This window comes from Budorcas taxicolor, chromosome 5, assembly GCF_023091745.1.
Source record: "Budorcas taxicolor isolate Tak-1 chromosome 5, Takin1.1, whole genome shotgun sequence".
Lineage (NCBI taxonomy): Eukaryota > Metazoa > Chordata > Mammalia > Artiodactyla > Bovidae > Budorcas > Budorcas taxicolor.
Window position 1 is genome coordinate 46650484 of NC_068914.1, and position 13892 is coordinate 46664375.

At 44.8% G+C, this 13892-nt stretch overlaps 1 protein-coding gene across 1 annotated transcript in view; it reads left to right on the forward strand.

Moving 5' to 3' along the window:
• The window catches only part of TPH2 (tryptophan hydroxylase 2), a 99632-nt gene that overhangs the window by 2450 nt on the left and 83290 nt on the right, over window positions 1-13892 (forward strand). Inside the window, exons 2-5 of the mRNA XM_052640439.1 lie at window positions 110-262; window positions 2899-3082; window positions 3179-3279; window positions 8536-8603. Coding sequence (XP_052496399.1) covers window positions 110-262; window positions 2899-3082; window positions 3179-3279; window positions 8536-8603 — 506 coding nt within the window. The remainder of the gene's footprint in view (window positions 1-109; window positions 263-2898; window positions 3083-3178; window positions 3280-8535; window positions 8604-13892) is intronic.

Here is a 13892-nt window from a genome sequence, read left to right on the forward strand (position 1 = left end):
GCTTGCTAAGGATTCCAGCATATGAATGGAATATCTGAAAAAGAATCTGGTTACAGAAAATTCTGGAATCCTAACTAATACTTTGGTGTGTGTTTCTACCTTCTTGAAGCTAAATAAAACTAACTCTGGCAAAAATGATGATAAAAAAGGCAACAAGGGAAGCAGCAAAAATGACACTGCTACCGAGAGTGGCAAGACGGCAGTTGTATTCTCCTTGAAAAATGAAGTTGGTGGATTGGTCAAAGCGCTGAAGCTCTTCCAGGTGAATGTGAAATATCATTATCTAACTTTAACAGTGTCTGTGTGCTGTTTACAAACCTGTCATCTGTTATGAAGTATCACTGAATCCATTTCTAGATAATATGTTGAAAGCTTCAAAGAGACCAAACTTCATGAAGCTCTATAAGAGGGGTTGGTCTGTCAAACAATAAAATAAACATTCGTGGAAATCATGGTCTATTAACTCAGAGTCAGCCGATGAGTAATTCTGCATACTGTTGTCAGGTGAGGAAGTCGGTACTTTAAAAGTATGAGCCTCACACCTGGAAAGGCAAACACAAAAGAAGCCAAAGAAGGTATCTTTAAATATTAAGAGCTTGCAGCCTGATTCAGTGTGTTCACATTTGAATCATGCATATGTCCCAGAGCACACTGATGGCATAAAATGCGATATGTTAGTATGCTGCTGCTGCTGCTGAGTCGCTTCAGTCGTGTCCGACTCTGTGCGACCCCATAGATGGCAGCTCACCAGGCTCCCCCGTCCCTGGGATCCTCCAGGCAAGAACACTGGAGTGGGTTGCCATTTCCTCTCCAATGCATGAAAGTGAAAAGTGAAAGTGAAGCCGCTCAGTCATGTCTGACTCTTAGCGCCCCCATGGACTGCAGCCCACCAGGCTCTGCCGTCCCTAGGGTTCTCCAGGCAAGAGGACTGGAGTGGGGTGCCATTGCCTTCCCCGTATGTTAGTATAGGCACTTGTGATTCCCCTAAGCCTCATGTTTCAAGAACCTAACGTGTCTTTTGTAAAGATGCGTCATTCTCCTTATATAGGACCTAGGACTGTGTGTGTGCTAAGTCGCCTCAGTTGTGTCCAACTCTTTGCAACCCTATGGACTGTAGCCCACCAGGCTCCTCTGACCATGGGATTCTCCAGGCAAGAATACTGGAGTCGGTTTCCATGCCCTCCTCCAGGGGAATCCTCCCAACCCAGGGATTGAACCCACTTCTCTTACATCTCCTGCATTGGCAGGTGGGTTCTTTACCACTAGCGCCACCTGGGAAGCCTGGGAGCTTAGGCTAGCTTTCTCTTATAGAAATATAGTCATCCAAATGGGTGGGTTGAAACCTCAAGAAAGAGCATAGTTGAGGGGATGGTTATAAAAACTCAGAAAAAGTCTTGACTTCTTGCCAGGGTACACTTGATAGTTTCCCTCTCCTTCAGGACATGCCTTTTACCAGTGGGTTTTGTCTGGGGGCGCTGGCCATGGTTAGAGCTGTAACAGGGGGGCCTAGCACCATTTGGTGCCTTGGGCTGCTGGTGCCACGGAGAGACTGAATTGCAGGCAGAGGTTTCAGACCTGTGTTCTCTTGGCTCAGCTAATCCCTAGCTGCTTCCTAGATTCAATAGCTTCATTTGTAAAATAGCAGTAATAATTCCTATCTAACAAGGTTGTTCTGCTGAAATAACAGGAGTGTAAGTGCTTTGTAAAGTGTGCAGACATTAGGCATTATTGTGATGCCTCTTTGATGACCATAGAGGGGGAATTAGCAGCCTGATTTGGCAAATATTTCCTTGTTCCCTTCTGACCTTGAAGAAAGGATCAGGTACCATAAAGAGTGGTAATGGAAGTTTGGGGAAATATTTTATACATAATGATATCATCCAGTGCTGTCTCCATACAGTGCCCAAAGGCAGGCCAATTCAATTCCAAGCCGGGTGCAGTGGAAAAACCCCTGGAGACAAGGTCCTTAGCTCTGAGTTTTTACTTGGCCATCAGCTGGTGCTGGGGTCTTAGTTACATCACTTAACGCATCTGGACCCCAGTTTTCTTGTCTAAAAATATCCACTCTGCTTCAACCACAGTCCACGCAGTGACCCAGTTGTGTGAAGACGCTTGAACTTTGAACCTAATGTTAATCTTACCTTTATTACCTCCCAATTTAGAAAATATGGCATTATTGCAAAACTTATTAAAAACATAAGTAGAGCAGTTAGCAGCCTGGTCACAGGATGAGTTTCTTTATACAGAGAAGGATGCTATGATTTCATCCTGGTCTGGCGCTGGAAACTGCCTGTCCTGCTGCTGTGCTGAGAGGCCTGAGTCCTCCCGGACTATACTAGGAGCTATGCTGATAATCAGAGGATAGTGGACTGATGGGGAGGGATCTGCTTGTCTGGGGGTTGTTAGGATGGAGAGAACTTAGTCTTCAGTTAACTGAGGACAAAGGAAGACTACATCACTGGGGAAATTTAAACCTGAGACTTAAGTATGAAATTGCAGCCCTGCTTTGAACATCTTATTGTAAGGAGATTTTACTCATGAAATCCATCATGATTGTTGCAGCAACACATTCTTGGATGAAGTTAGTTAGCCTGGAGGTTGCTGAAAGAGAACATTATTATACACTGTATGGGGCCCTGTATATACCATAATGTCCCTCCTTGTTGAAAAAGAGACAGGAAAACCTACACACAGTTACTGTTCTTATTCATAGAACAGTATTTCCAATGGTTGGAAAACATTTCCATGTTTTCATCAACCAAAGAGTGAGATAATTGTCTTCTCCCCTTTTGTGGGCACTTGGCACCTTTCTGCTTACATGTTAAACAAGGACAATCCGTGGCATCTCTTTTGTTGTGCCCTGAAGGTGATTTAGACATGTTGTTTATACTTTGACAGGAAAAACACGTCAACATGATTCATATTGAGTCCCGGAAATCCCGGCGGCGAAGTTCGGAAGTTGAAATCTTTGTGGACTGTGACTGTGGCAAAACGGAATTCAATGAGCTCATTCAGTCACTGAAATTTCAGACCACGATTGTGACGCTGAATCCGCCAGAGAACATTTGGACGGAGGAAGAAGGCAAGGCCAGCTTTGGTCTGTTGGGTGATTTTGCAAGCTGACACGTGTGCCAAAGGGGAAGCTAATATTTTTGAACCTGCACTGTGTTTCCAACAGAGTTGGAGGATGTGCCCTGGTTTCCCCGGAAGATCTCGGAGTTAGACAGGTGTTCTCACCGAGTTCTCATGTATGGTTCGGAGCTGGATGCCGACCACCCAGTAAGTGCCCAGTCAAATCCATCCCACATGTCCTCTTCCAGCATACGGCAGTGTGCCATATTCTGTGCCATGATGCTTTATCATAGAGCAATTTATTATTTATTCCCTGTAACTGAGAGCAGGCTCTTAAATGATAAAGCTTCTCTGTATGTGTACGTTGGCTGGAAGCAGGGTAGAAGGATGGTAGTTCCACCTTGCTTTTATTTTTAAAAGGTTGGATAAAAGAGGAGGAGAGTATAAACCTTGGCGAACATTTCTGTAGAATTAGACAGCCTGAAATATACTTGCAGATGGTGGCCCTGGGAAGAAAGGAGAAACTGAAATTGATCACTTCTTTGGGAAACTAGGGAGGACTTGGTGTTATGGGACTCAGTGAGAGAGTAAAATTTTCCTTGTTATTTTCCTCGACTGGAAATAGTTAGGAGCAGAGCAATGTGGTGGACTTCAGTCTCAATGGAAAGGCAGAAGGTGATAGAATCAGACTATAATGGAAGATGCATCTCTCCTTCCTGAATCTATTTACCGCCATCTCAGCTCTACAGCTGTAAAAATGACCACCTTTAAAGAAATATGATATGTAGTAAGCATTTCCCATTATTCCCTCTCTTCCCCTTTACATCAGTTTTTATTTAACGCAAGAGGCCTGAAACTTCTTTATGGTCAGAATGAAGTACAGTTAGTAGTCTGGGAGAAGCAAGCAATGTACTCCTTCATTACAAACAATTTCCCCCCAGTGCCCTGTGTCTAAAAGTGGTGGGTTAAAGGGTGAAGGCCGAGCAGATTGGTCATGCTTATAGGAGCCTTTTGTGGACTGAGGGTAATGGTTTACAGATATCCATTTTATTTAAATGGGGGAAGTCTGCAAATCTGACGGATTGCGCAGTGGTTCTCTAAGTGTGGTCCTGGGACCAGCTGCCTCGGTATCACCCAGGAGCTTGTCTCACTAAGCCCACACTCAAGTGTGAGAACCCTTGCTTTAAAGGAAACCAGGACAACTCCAGCAAGAGCGAGCTATTCAGTCAAACCAGTCTTTTGGCATAAAATACAAATTCAAACCAATTCATAGCATGCCATTTAGTGGTCAAACAAACCTAATTTAATTCCATGATTCAAAAAACTGAGTTTGCTCAAAGACACATTCTGTTACATTTGCCAGTATAGCTTAAAAATTCAGAATAATTCATAGTAGTTCACATGAAAGGCTCCTGAACTTTAGAGAAATACCCAAAAGTGTCTTTAACAATCATCCATTTGTTTATCTTCCCCTTCCACTTCAGAGGAGTCAGAATTAGCACAGAAGCCTGATTTAAGATCTTAGCAGTAACAGGACGGCTCAGACACCAGCTGTTAATTTGCAGGATGACCTTGGGCGAGTCCCTCTACTTCTGCAACTCAAATTCCTTACATAAAAAGTGGACATAAAATGCTTATTGAGCTCAAAGGGGTGTTTGAAAGGCCTAGTTAATAAAACAACTGGAAAGCATTTTGGCAAGAGTAAATGCTTAATTCCGGGAAAGGAAATGCTGTATTAAATCATGCAGATCAATGCCTGGACAGTAAAGGGTTTTTTTTTTTGCTAACCTCTTATTTCCAAATGCTCCCCTTAGTCTAGTTTGGAAATTACTCAAGCTAGAGAAAGGGGGTCAGAACAACCACAGGAACCACTGACCTTGCTGTGAAAAAATTTATTCTAATACCCAGCATAAATTTTTATATGCTTAATTTTGTTCCATCATTCCTAACTGCACCCATCTTAAGATACTTTCTCTTATTGTCTATGCAGCCACTTGAAATAATTGCAAGTACTTAGCAATCTCCTACCTGAATCAGTTTTTACCACATATATTTCTTTTACATAAGCACACCAAATTTTCATTATGCAAAATTTAATATTGGTAAGTTGGTGTTTTTAAAATTATTATTTGATGAAGATAGATAAAAGTTTCTAAGGAATTTTTGTGCCTGGGAAGAATTTCAGTCCCAAGGCAGGGATTATTATGTTAGGATCACGTTCTTGTGCTGAGATGGCTCACAAGGGGCTTGGAATATAAGTCATGCTGCTGAGGTTCTCAAGAAAGGGTTAAATATGTAGGTGAGTCCATCTCAAACATTTAAGGACATACACATCACATAGATCTTTTCAAAATGCAGGTGGAGGTCTTGAGATTCTGCCTTTCTAGGGAGCTCCCAGTTGAGGCATACACTGGAGGTCTGGGAACCACACTTTGAATAGCAAGGATCTAGCCTGTGAGGGTCTTTCACAGTGGGATTCAAGGTCCCCTGCATAAGTCTTTCATTAACCATGCAGTACCTGGGGGCTCATCTGAAGCCTACTGAATCAGAGCTTCCAGGGATGGGCCCTGGAATCTGCCTTTAAGTGGATTTCCCAGAGAGTCCAGTGAGCTCTACAGTTTGAGAACTGGTGTCCTAACTCAGCGATTCTCAAGCTTTCTGTTTAGATAATTTCTGGGAAATTAGAAAAATATACTAATGCCAGCATCACATCTCAGTGTGCTTACATCAAAACCTCTGGGAATGTGTCCAGGTTTGGAGTGTTATTTAAGCCTTGGCAATTGATTCCAGTATTCTGCCAGGGTGGACCAATTTGGGATAGCTCTGCTTGCCAGTGTACATTCAGCTGAGCACTTTTGGGTGCTGGTTGGGTCTTCAGTTCCCCTTGATTTAAATTGAGAGAGGAAGGGTCATGTCTAGCAGATACTCTCTAAGTGCTTATGTTGCCAGATTTAGCAAATACAAGTATAGGATGTCCAGTTAAATTTTCATTTTGTCACGTGAGTGTATGTTCCTCGGTTCTTTGTCTCGTCACAACAAAGATTTGGAGTGACGGACATTAAAGCCCCCTCGGCGTGTCACAGCTCTCAGGTCTTGGATAGACAGTGTTATAGCTCTCAGGTCTCGAATGGACCATGTTATAGCTCTTAGACAAATCAGTGTTACAGCTCAGTGTTACAGCTCTATTTTATTTAGAAGATAGCAGGAAAACCCATCTTCGAGGCGTGAGGGCACATCGATCCAAAGACACGAGAAGAAGAGTGCCCCGGCGTGCGGGAGAGAGAGAGAGAGAGCTGGCTCTGGCTCCTCTGTTTATCTGTTTCTCTCTCCCTGGGCCTGTCCTGTGTATATTGGGCCAGCCAGGAGTGTTGTTTGTTTTACCTGAGGCCCTCACTCTGGTCCTTGGACCTTCTTTTGTTCTATTTTCGTGGGCTTTTCCCTTCCTTGTCTTTTAGCCACCGCCATTCTGGACTCCTTTTCCCTATTTTACCTACCTAGCAATTTCATATAAACAATAACATTTTTTAGTATAAGTAATGTCCCAAATATTGCCTGAGTGTCTTATATTTTATCTGGTAACCTTATCCCTGGCATCAATTTGGAAAGGATGGCCAAGGAATTCTGTATCTCTGTAATCGCTAGTGTAGCTAGCATCTCTGTTCTATTTTGCCAGTCCATGCACATTTCAATGCTGAAATTTCTGGTTCGCCCATAACACTTGTGTAATTACCACCACGCTAGGCTGATGAGCCATGATGAGTAGTAAATCACTCCCTTCTGTGCCTGGAAAAGGTGTAGGTGTTTGCCAAGCAGATAGTCAAGATTCTTTGGGAAGCCCAGCAGATTGCGATGCTGTTACCATGGTGTCTGGTTTGGCAGGAATCAGGGAACAGATGCTCAGATTTTCACATAACTCTTTTCCTTTCGTCGCGGCCTGCTTTCTCTTTGAGTATTAAGGGTGCTTGGAATTCTTCAGTTTCACCATCCCAGGTTGCTGCGGGTGACTAGTGAGTGTTGAAATCCGCGCTTTCTAGCACTTTCTACCTCTGTGGCATAAGACCTTTTTCTTAGGTCACAGACCCATTTGTAAAGGTGGTCACAAATTTTGTAACTGTAATCACAAATTTTGTATATAGACATTTGAAGGCTCCTTCAGCCTGCTTTTGAACTCCAGTTTAAAGACCTCCAATTCACAGCGAAAAAGAGAGCGCTAGCCTTGAGGGTGGGTGCACTTCCCTTCTGCAGGGCCTTCAGGTGACCTCAGGGCACTCACTGTCTCCCTCTGTTACTGACCTTTTGTCATTGCTGAGACAAAAGCTCTTGGCAGTAGACCTTCTTTGTTTCCGTTCGACATTCAGTCCTGTGAAGATTTCTGACCTCAAGGCCAGTTCTCCTTCAGCCGGAAGAGAGAGCAAAACGAGCTAAGGTTCCCCTTGAACGTGTCTGAGTGGATGCCGATTGGGCAGAGGGGGCTCAGGCCTTTGCGGGCCTGTCCCGGTTCTCCTCCCGGAGCTGTGGTCCCGGCAGCCTGTCCTCTTGCCCGACCTTCTTTCCCAGGGGGGCCCTCGCGTCTTGGGCTTCCTTCAGGGTTCCAGGGGTTGCAGAGGTAAGAAGTTAAACTGAAACCATACCATCTGGGCTTCCAGCTGTTTGAAGAAACACCCCTGGGAAGAACCGATTGTCTGAAAGTACCTGAAAGAAAGGGAAATTGAAAGTCTGTTGACAAGAGGAGAGACTCTTGAGTAAACCAGGGAGTTCTCTTAGAAGGATTCCCCTTCATAGGAGAATGACAGACAGGATGGTTAATTTCCCAAGAGCGTGATGATGGGTAAAATCTTCAACATGGCTGAAAACTGGTCAGAATTATAGGGACTCAGAAGGAAATGGAGCTAGCTTGCTATCCTGTGTCTGGATCCCTTGTAATCGATTTTGCATTATGTGGCTATACTCATAACATACAGCAAAACCTCTTTAATTCATCCTAATTTGGGATTTTGATGATTATTCTGAGTGATAGAATTTTAATGCATGAACATTTACTGGTTATTTGCACAAAGCAATTAAATTTAGGTTAACTCACTGAATAGCCATGTTAAAGGGATCTGTTTTATTGAACAGATAAGATTAATTTGTAATTAAGATCAGTTACATGTAAATGATACTTAAAAACCAAAGGATATTGTTCACGATATCAATTTGCTTAACTAAGCCATTCTGCCTACTTACGGCAAGGTTAACTTTAGTCTGAATTCCCATGCATCCCAAATTAGTATAGCCCAAATTTAATGAGGTTTTACTGTAAGTACAGTTTGCTTCTGCCTGCGTCATTAAGGTGGTCATCCAAGGGGAAAAATTACGTTTGAATTGGACATTCAATAAACATCACAGCAATTTTCTTTTAGGCCTTCTGCAACTAACTTTTTTGGCAGTCTGTTAAATAACCTCATCTCTTTTCTGTTTAAGGGATTTAAAGACAATGTCTATCGACAGAGAAGGAAGTATTTTGTGGATGTGGCCATGGGTTACAAATAGTAAGTACCTGTGTGGCTCTTTCCTGTGACTTGTTGCTGGCGGGTTAGGTAAAACACATGCTGGGCTAAACAGATTTGTCTTCTTGTCCGTTTTAACTTTTGCAGAAAGCGGACATCAACCATTTTATACACTCACCAACTCTGTAGGCTTTAAATGCCAACACGGATGTTTGACATGCGGGTATAATTGCAAAATAATGTGTGCTGTGGGCCAAATGCTGAGTGCTACATTTTCACCATGGTACTCAGAGCTCAACTAAGGCAAGGAGCCATTTCTGTACATTCTGCAGGGCCTGGGAAATGTGTTCTAATTTTACTCTTGACTTGACTTTTTAGTTACTCCCTTCCATATTCAGCTCCCCCAGTGAAAGAGGATCCTACAAGAATGATGAAAAGGCTCATGTAAGCAGCCATCAGAGGAGAGATGTGGTTGTTTTGTAGGAAAAGGAAACTTCCTATAAACTGGAGGGTTAAAAAAAATTATTTATTATTTGGCTGCATGAGGTCCTAGCTGCGGCACTCAGGATCTTCCTTCTTCACAGTGGTGTGCGGACCGGGGCTCTTTAGTTGTGGTATGTGGGATCTACTTCCCTGACCAGGGGTCAAACCCAGGCTCTCTGCTGTGGGATCACACAGTCTTAGTCACTGGAGCACCAGGGAACTCCCTAGACTGGAAGAGTTTCTTCCCCAGTCGGGGATTAGGTTTGAGGTGAAACTGGAGAGCCTTGGGACTGGGCCAGGTGGCAGAGGCAGGAGGTTTGTGACTGGCAACGGTGAGTGGCAGTGGCCGCAGGCCACGCCTGGAAAGATGGAGCGGACGTCAGGCCTCTCTTTCTTCTGCTCACACTAATGCAAATCACGCACAGGCCATCACAGCGCTGTCACTGCTTTCCTCTGGTGCTCGATCAGCTGCATGAATCTTCTGAAGAGAACACGCTGTAAATCCATACCTGGTAGGACAGTGTCTTTCTTCCTGTCATTGAGACTGGTGAGAGGCTTGACTGTTGTGTTGACGTTATGTGTGTTCTAGAGGGTACCTGCGTTTCCTTTTTTTTATTTAAAGAATCTGACACACAGGTCCTTAGAGCGAAGTGAGCCGATCCCCCCTCACCTCTGGCTGGTGGTCCTGTGCTCGTTTCTGACTTCCTCTGATGCTTTGGATGCTCTTTCCTCCCTCCTCCCAAGCGCTGGCACCCCTCACTCTTTCTTATAAGCATGAGAAACAGGGACTCTTCGGCACACTTTTCCTTGTGTGTCTCCTCTCGTCCTGACTCCTCTGTTCCAAGCAGGTCTTGACCCTCTTTAGACAACGGTGACTTTCTGTTGCCTCGCAGCGGCAGCGTGCTCACGGCTTACCCCGGCCCGGGCCTGGCCCCACGGCCCTTGCACCCTCAGCGCCGTCACTGGAAGCTCCGTCTCCCAGTGTGCCCAGGTAGGGTGCCCAGTGAGGACTGACGGGCCACGTGCACCTTTTCACATCAGGCCCCGGTAGATGGCCGTGACCTTAATATCGGCCCCCTTGCTTCACAGACCCTCCCTGTGAAATCTGATCATGTCTGCATAGACAGAGGGTAGGCAGGACAGGCCTTTGGGCATGAGCTGCCCAGGACATGGTAAAAGCTCAGTTCTTGGCAGAGCCTTTTTCTTTAGATAAAGCAGATAGACAAAAATGTATTTAATACACAGATGCTCTATGGAATGTATTATATATATAAGAACAATATGTATGTATGTATGTGTGTGTGTATATATATATATATATATAAAGGATTTTGCCAGCATAGGGATCAAGTGCGTGTGTGCGTACTGAGTCATGTCTGACTCTTTGTGGCGCCATGGGTTGCAGCCCACCAGGCTCTTCTGTCTCTGGAGTGGGTTACCATTTCCTTCTCCACGGGATGTTCTCAACCCAGGGATTGAACCCACAGCTCCTGCTGCGTCTCCTGCATTGGCAGGTGGATTCTTTACCACTGAGCCACCCAGGAAGCCTGTAGTTATGATCAAGGGACTACCTCAAATATTGTTTCTTCTTGTGGAGCCCAGAAATTGGACCAAGACAGGCTTATAATGTAGTGACACTAGTAGAAACTGGTATACATGAGTCCACCCGTTTCAAGGAGCACTGATGATGGGTAGTTATATGGTTTTAAAGAAAGCATATTTGTCTGGAGAGGAGTGGAAAAGAGCATATAGGTATAATGATGAAGGGTGAGGCCCTCAAAGTGTTAACAAGAGCTTGGAGTTACCATTTCCCATTAGCTAAAGTGTGAAACTGAGGCCTGGTGTCTCCAGAAAATGAAAATAAAAACTGGAGGTTGGACATGGTGGAGGTTTTATACAAAGGGGGGCTGCATGCAGGTGGAGCAGTTCAGGATCTGGTTCCCGTTTGGAGGGGACCGACTCCTAGCGACCGAATGTTCAGGAGGCTGAGATAGGCAGGGCACTGCCTCTTCATCATTACCTAGACAGAAACCACTCTTCCTGCGGTCCTGATGCCAGGGAGGTCAGATTACACTAGTCAGTGGATACAGCATCAAAGCAAAGGGTGTTTGGATGAGAGAGTTTGGAACCCAGGGGCCTTGTAACCCTCTCCCCCTGGACAGTGCTGACCACAAAGAATAAGAAAGTGGTTCAAAGCTGGAGTTTTGGAGTCAGACAAGGTGGAGCTGGAGTTCTAGTCTCTCTGCTCCCTAGATGGTGAGCGCCTCAGGCCCTCCTTCTGGCAAGTGTGTCTGACAGGAGGCCCCGAATCGGGGCTGTGAGGGCTACGAGAGAGTGTGTACGCTGTGTTGAGCACGAAGGTGGCATGCGGTTTGTGATCATCGGTGTCAGTTACTTCTTTTACATCCACCCCCTCCCTTTCCTCAGGCTGGCTTCTGCTTCCATTCTTTAGCTATCTTAATAGCACCATTTATGCACCATCTTAGGAAATACTATAGCTTGAACATCCTGAGAAGCAATGCTTCAAAGAAAATCTCTCCAGTCTCTCATTTAAAAGGCTGCTCCTAGACTGATAACTCTTCATGCTGAACAGCCTCCCTCTTTATGGAGAAATTTCATAGAAAACAGTCATATTCCCATTTGGGTATGTGTGGGAAGCTGCCAAGATGCTGAGAAAGATCACCCATTGCCTCAGGTGCTTCTTGTAAGTGGATAGCATGAGGGGAGTGCCTGCTGGGAGTGGTGGGAAGCACAAGCCTCGGACTTGAGGGAGGTGGAGAGAAGAGGATCGTCCCTCATGCCCTTCCTGTCGTCATCCTGTGGCTTCTCTGACTGTGACTTTGAGGATGGATAGGTGCCTGCAGGTGTGCAAGCTCATGCGCTGGTGCTGGTGGGTTGGGGTACAAGTTCTTACAAGTGGGCCTGAGCCATGGTCTCCAGTGTGCCATGTGGTAAGGAAGGTTTCCTTTCGGTCTAACGGAAAAAAAAGATGCAATTTCTAATTGCAATATGTATTTTCTAGTTTGGCTTTCCAAGTGAGCAAAGGGGAAAGATGTCAATACAATAATTAAGTTCGCTTGAGTGGCTTCTGGCAGCATGCTGTGACTGCATTTTTCCAAACCAAAGCTTGGAACCACTGGCCTGAGGAGCCAGATTATTTGAAATTGGAGTGGTCCTGAAAAAATTCAGCAAGTGAGGTTTCTGCAAATATAGTTTGGTAATAATAAAATTAGGGACTATTTGAACATGGGGAAAATAATTCCGTTCCCTGTCCATAGTTCGTTCAGGCTTTATAGACACTGAGGAGGTCAGAAATATAGATGGAGATGGAGCACAGATATTTTAGTGGTGTCCTAGCAATTGGCAGGACGGAGTCTGAGGTGTCAAAAGATGAAGAGAAGGAGAAGAAGCGAAATACAGAATAAGGTATATTGAAGCCACAGCCAAGAAGCCCTCTGGGGAATCCGTGTTGAATACCATATTTTCTATGATAGTCCTGAAAGGATAAAGCAGGGGGAAAGAATCAACACAAGCAGAGAGAAATGAAAAAATTCCACTCGATGATGGAAAAACAGCAGGCTCAAAGTCTGTGTTGCCATGAGACGTAAAGCGGAAAGGGAGTGTGGCCGCGCGGCATGCTGAGAGCTGTGCAAAGGGGCCACTCAGGGGGTTTCTGATTGGCAGAGCTGCCGGGAAACAGTACTGATTACCTGGAGGCCTGCTGCAGACATGCCTGAATGGTGGGCCGCGAGGGTCTGGAGGGCCTGATTGCCTGGCCAGTAACAGCAGAGGAAGCCTTCATCAGTGCAAATATCACTCTCCATAGCCGACCTGAGATGGAAGGCAGTGGCTGGGGAAGGAATACACTGTTTCTGAAATCATCTGTGAGACACCCTGTCCCCCAAACCCTGATCTCTTCCACCCAAATAAAAGAAATCCTGGCATAAACAGAAAAAGAAACCTCCTGCTTAGATAATGTTCACATTCATGGACATGCACTTCAGAGGAAATGGAAGTGCATGGCTGGGGGGTGGTGTGTGTGGCAGATGGTATGTGGAGGAAGAGAAAATTTTGACTGTGGAGCTGGGGCTGTCAGGTCTGAAACTCTTCAGTTCTGTGTCATCAGCACCTTCGTATTTAACCCTTGTGTTTAGCTGCTACGTGTCTGTAGGCTTTACGACTGTTACACTGTGGGGAAGAGAAGGCAGTAATATATATTTAATTGACTAGATATAAACACATCTTTCTTTGGGAGCTGTTTTAATGATTATTCCTCAACAATAGGCATGTATATTTAATTATAATTTTGGTGGGGGGGAGCTGTGCTTTTTTAAATCCATCTTATTCTCTTGGAGAAGAGGCCCTGAGCTCTGACTTTAATCATGCCACTCCTGTTTGCTTTAATTTAATATGATGGTGATTGTGCTTTGTTGTGAATGTACTTTCTTCTGGTTGAAATTGAGGAGGTATATGATATTTCTGGGCTCCAAGATCATTGCAGATGGTGACTGCAGCCATGAAATTAAAAGATGCTTACTCCCTGGAAGGAAGTTATGACTAACCTAGATGGCATATTCAAAAGCAGAGACATTACTTTGCCAACAAAAGTCCATCTAGTCAAGGCTATGGTTTTTCCAGTAGTCACGTATGGATGTGAGAGTTGGACTGTGAAGAAAGCTGAGTGTCGAAGAATTGATGCTTTTGAACTGTGGTGTTGGAGAAGACTCTTGAGAGTCTCTTGGACTGCAAGGAGATCCAACCAGTCCATTCTGAAGGAGGCAGTCCTGGGTGTTCTTTGGAGGGAATGATGCTGAAGCTGAAACTCCAGTACTTTGGCCACCTCATGCG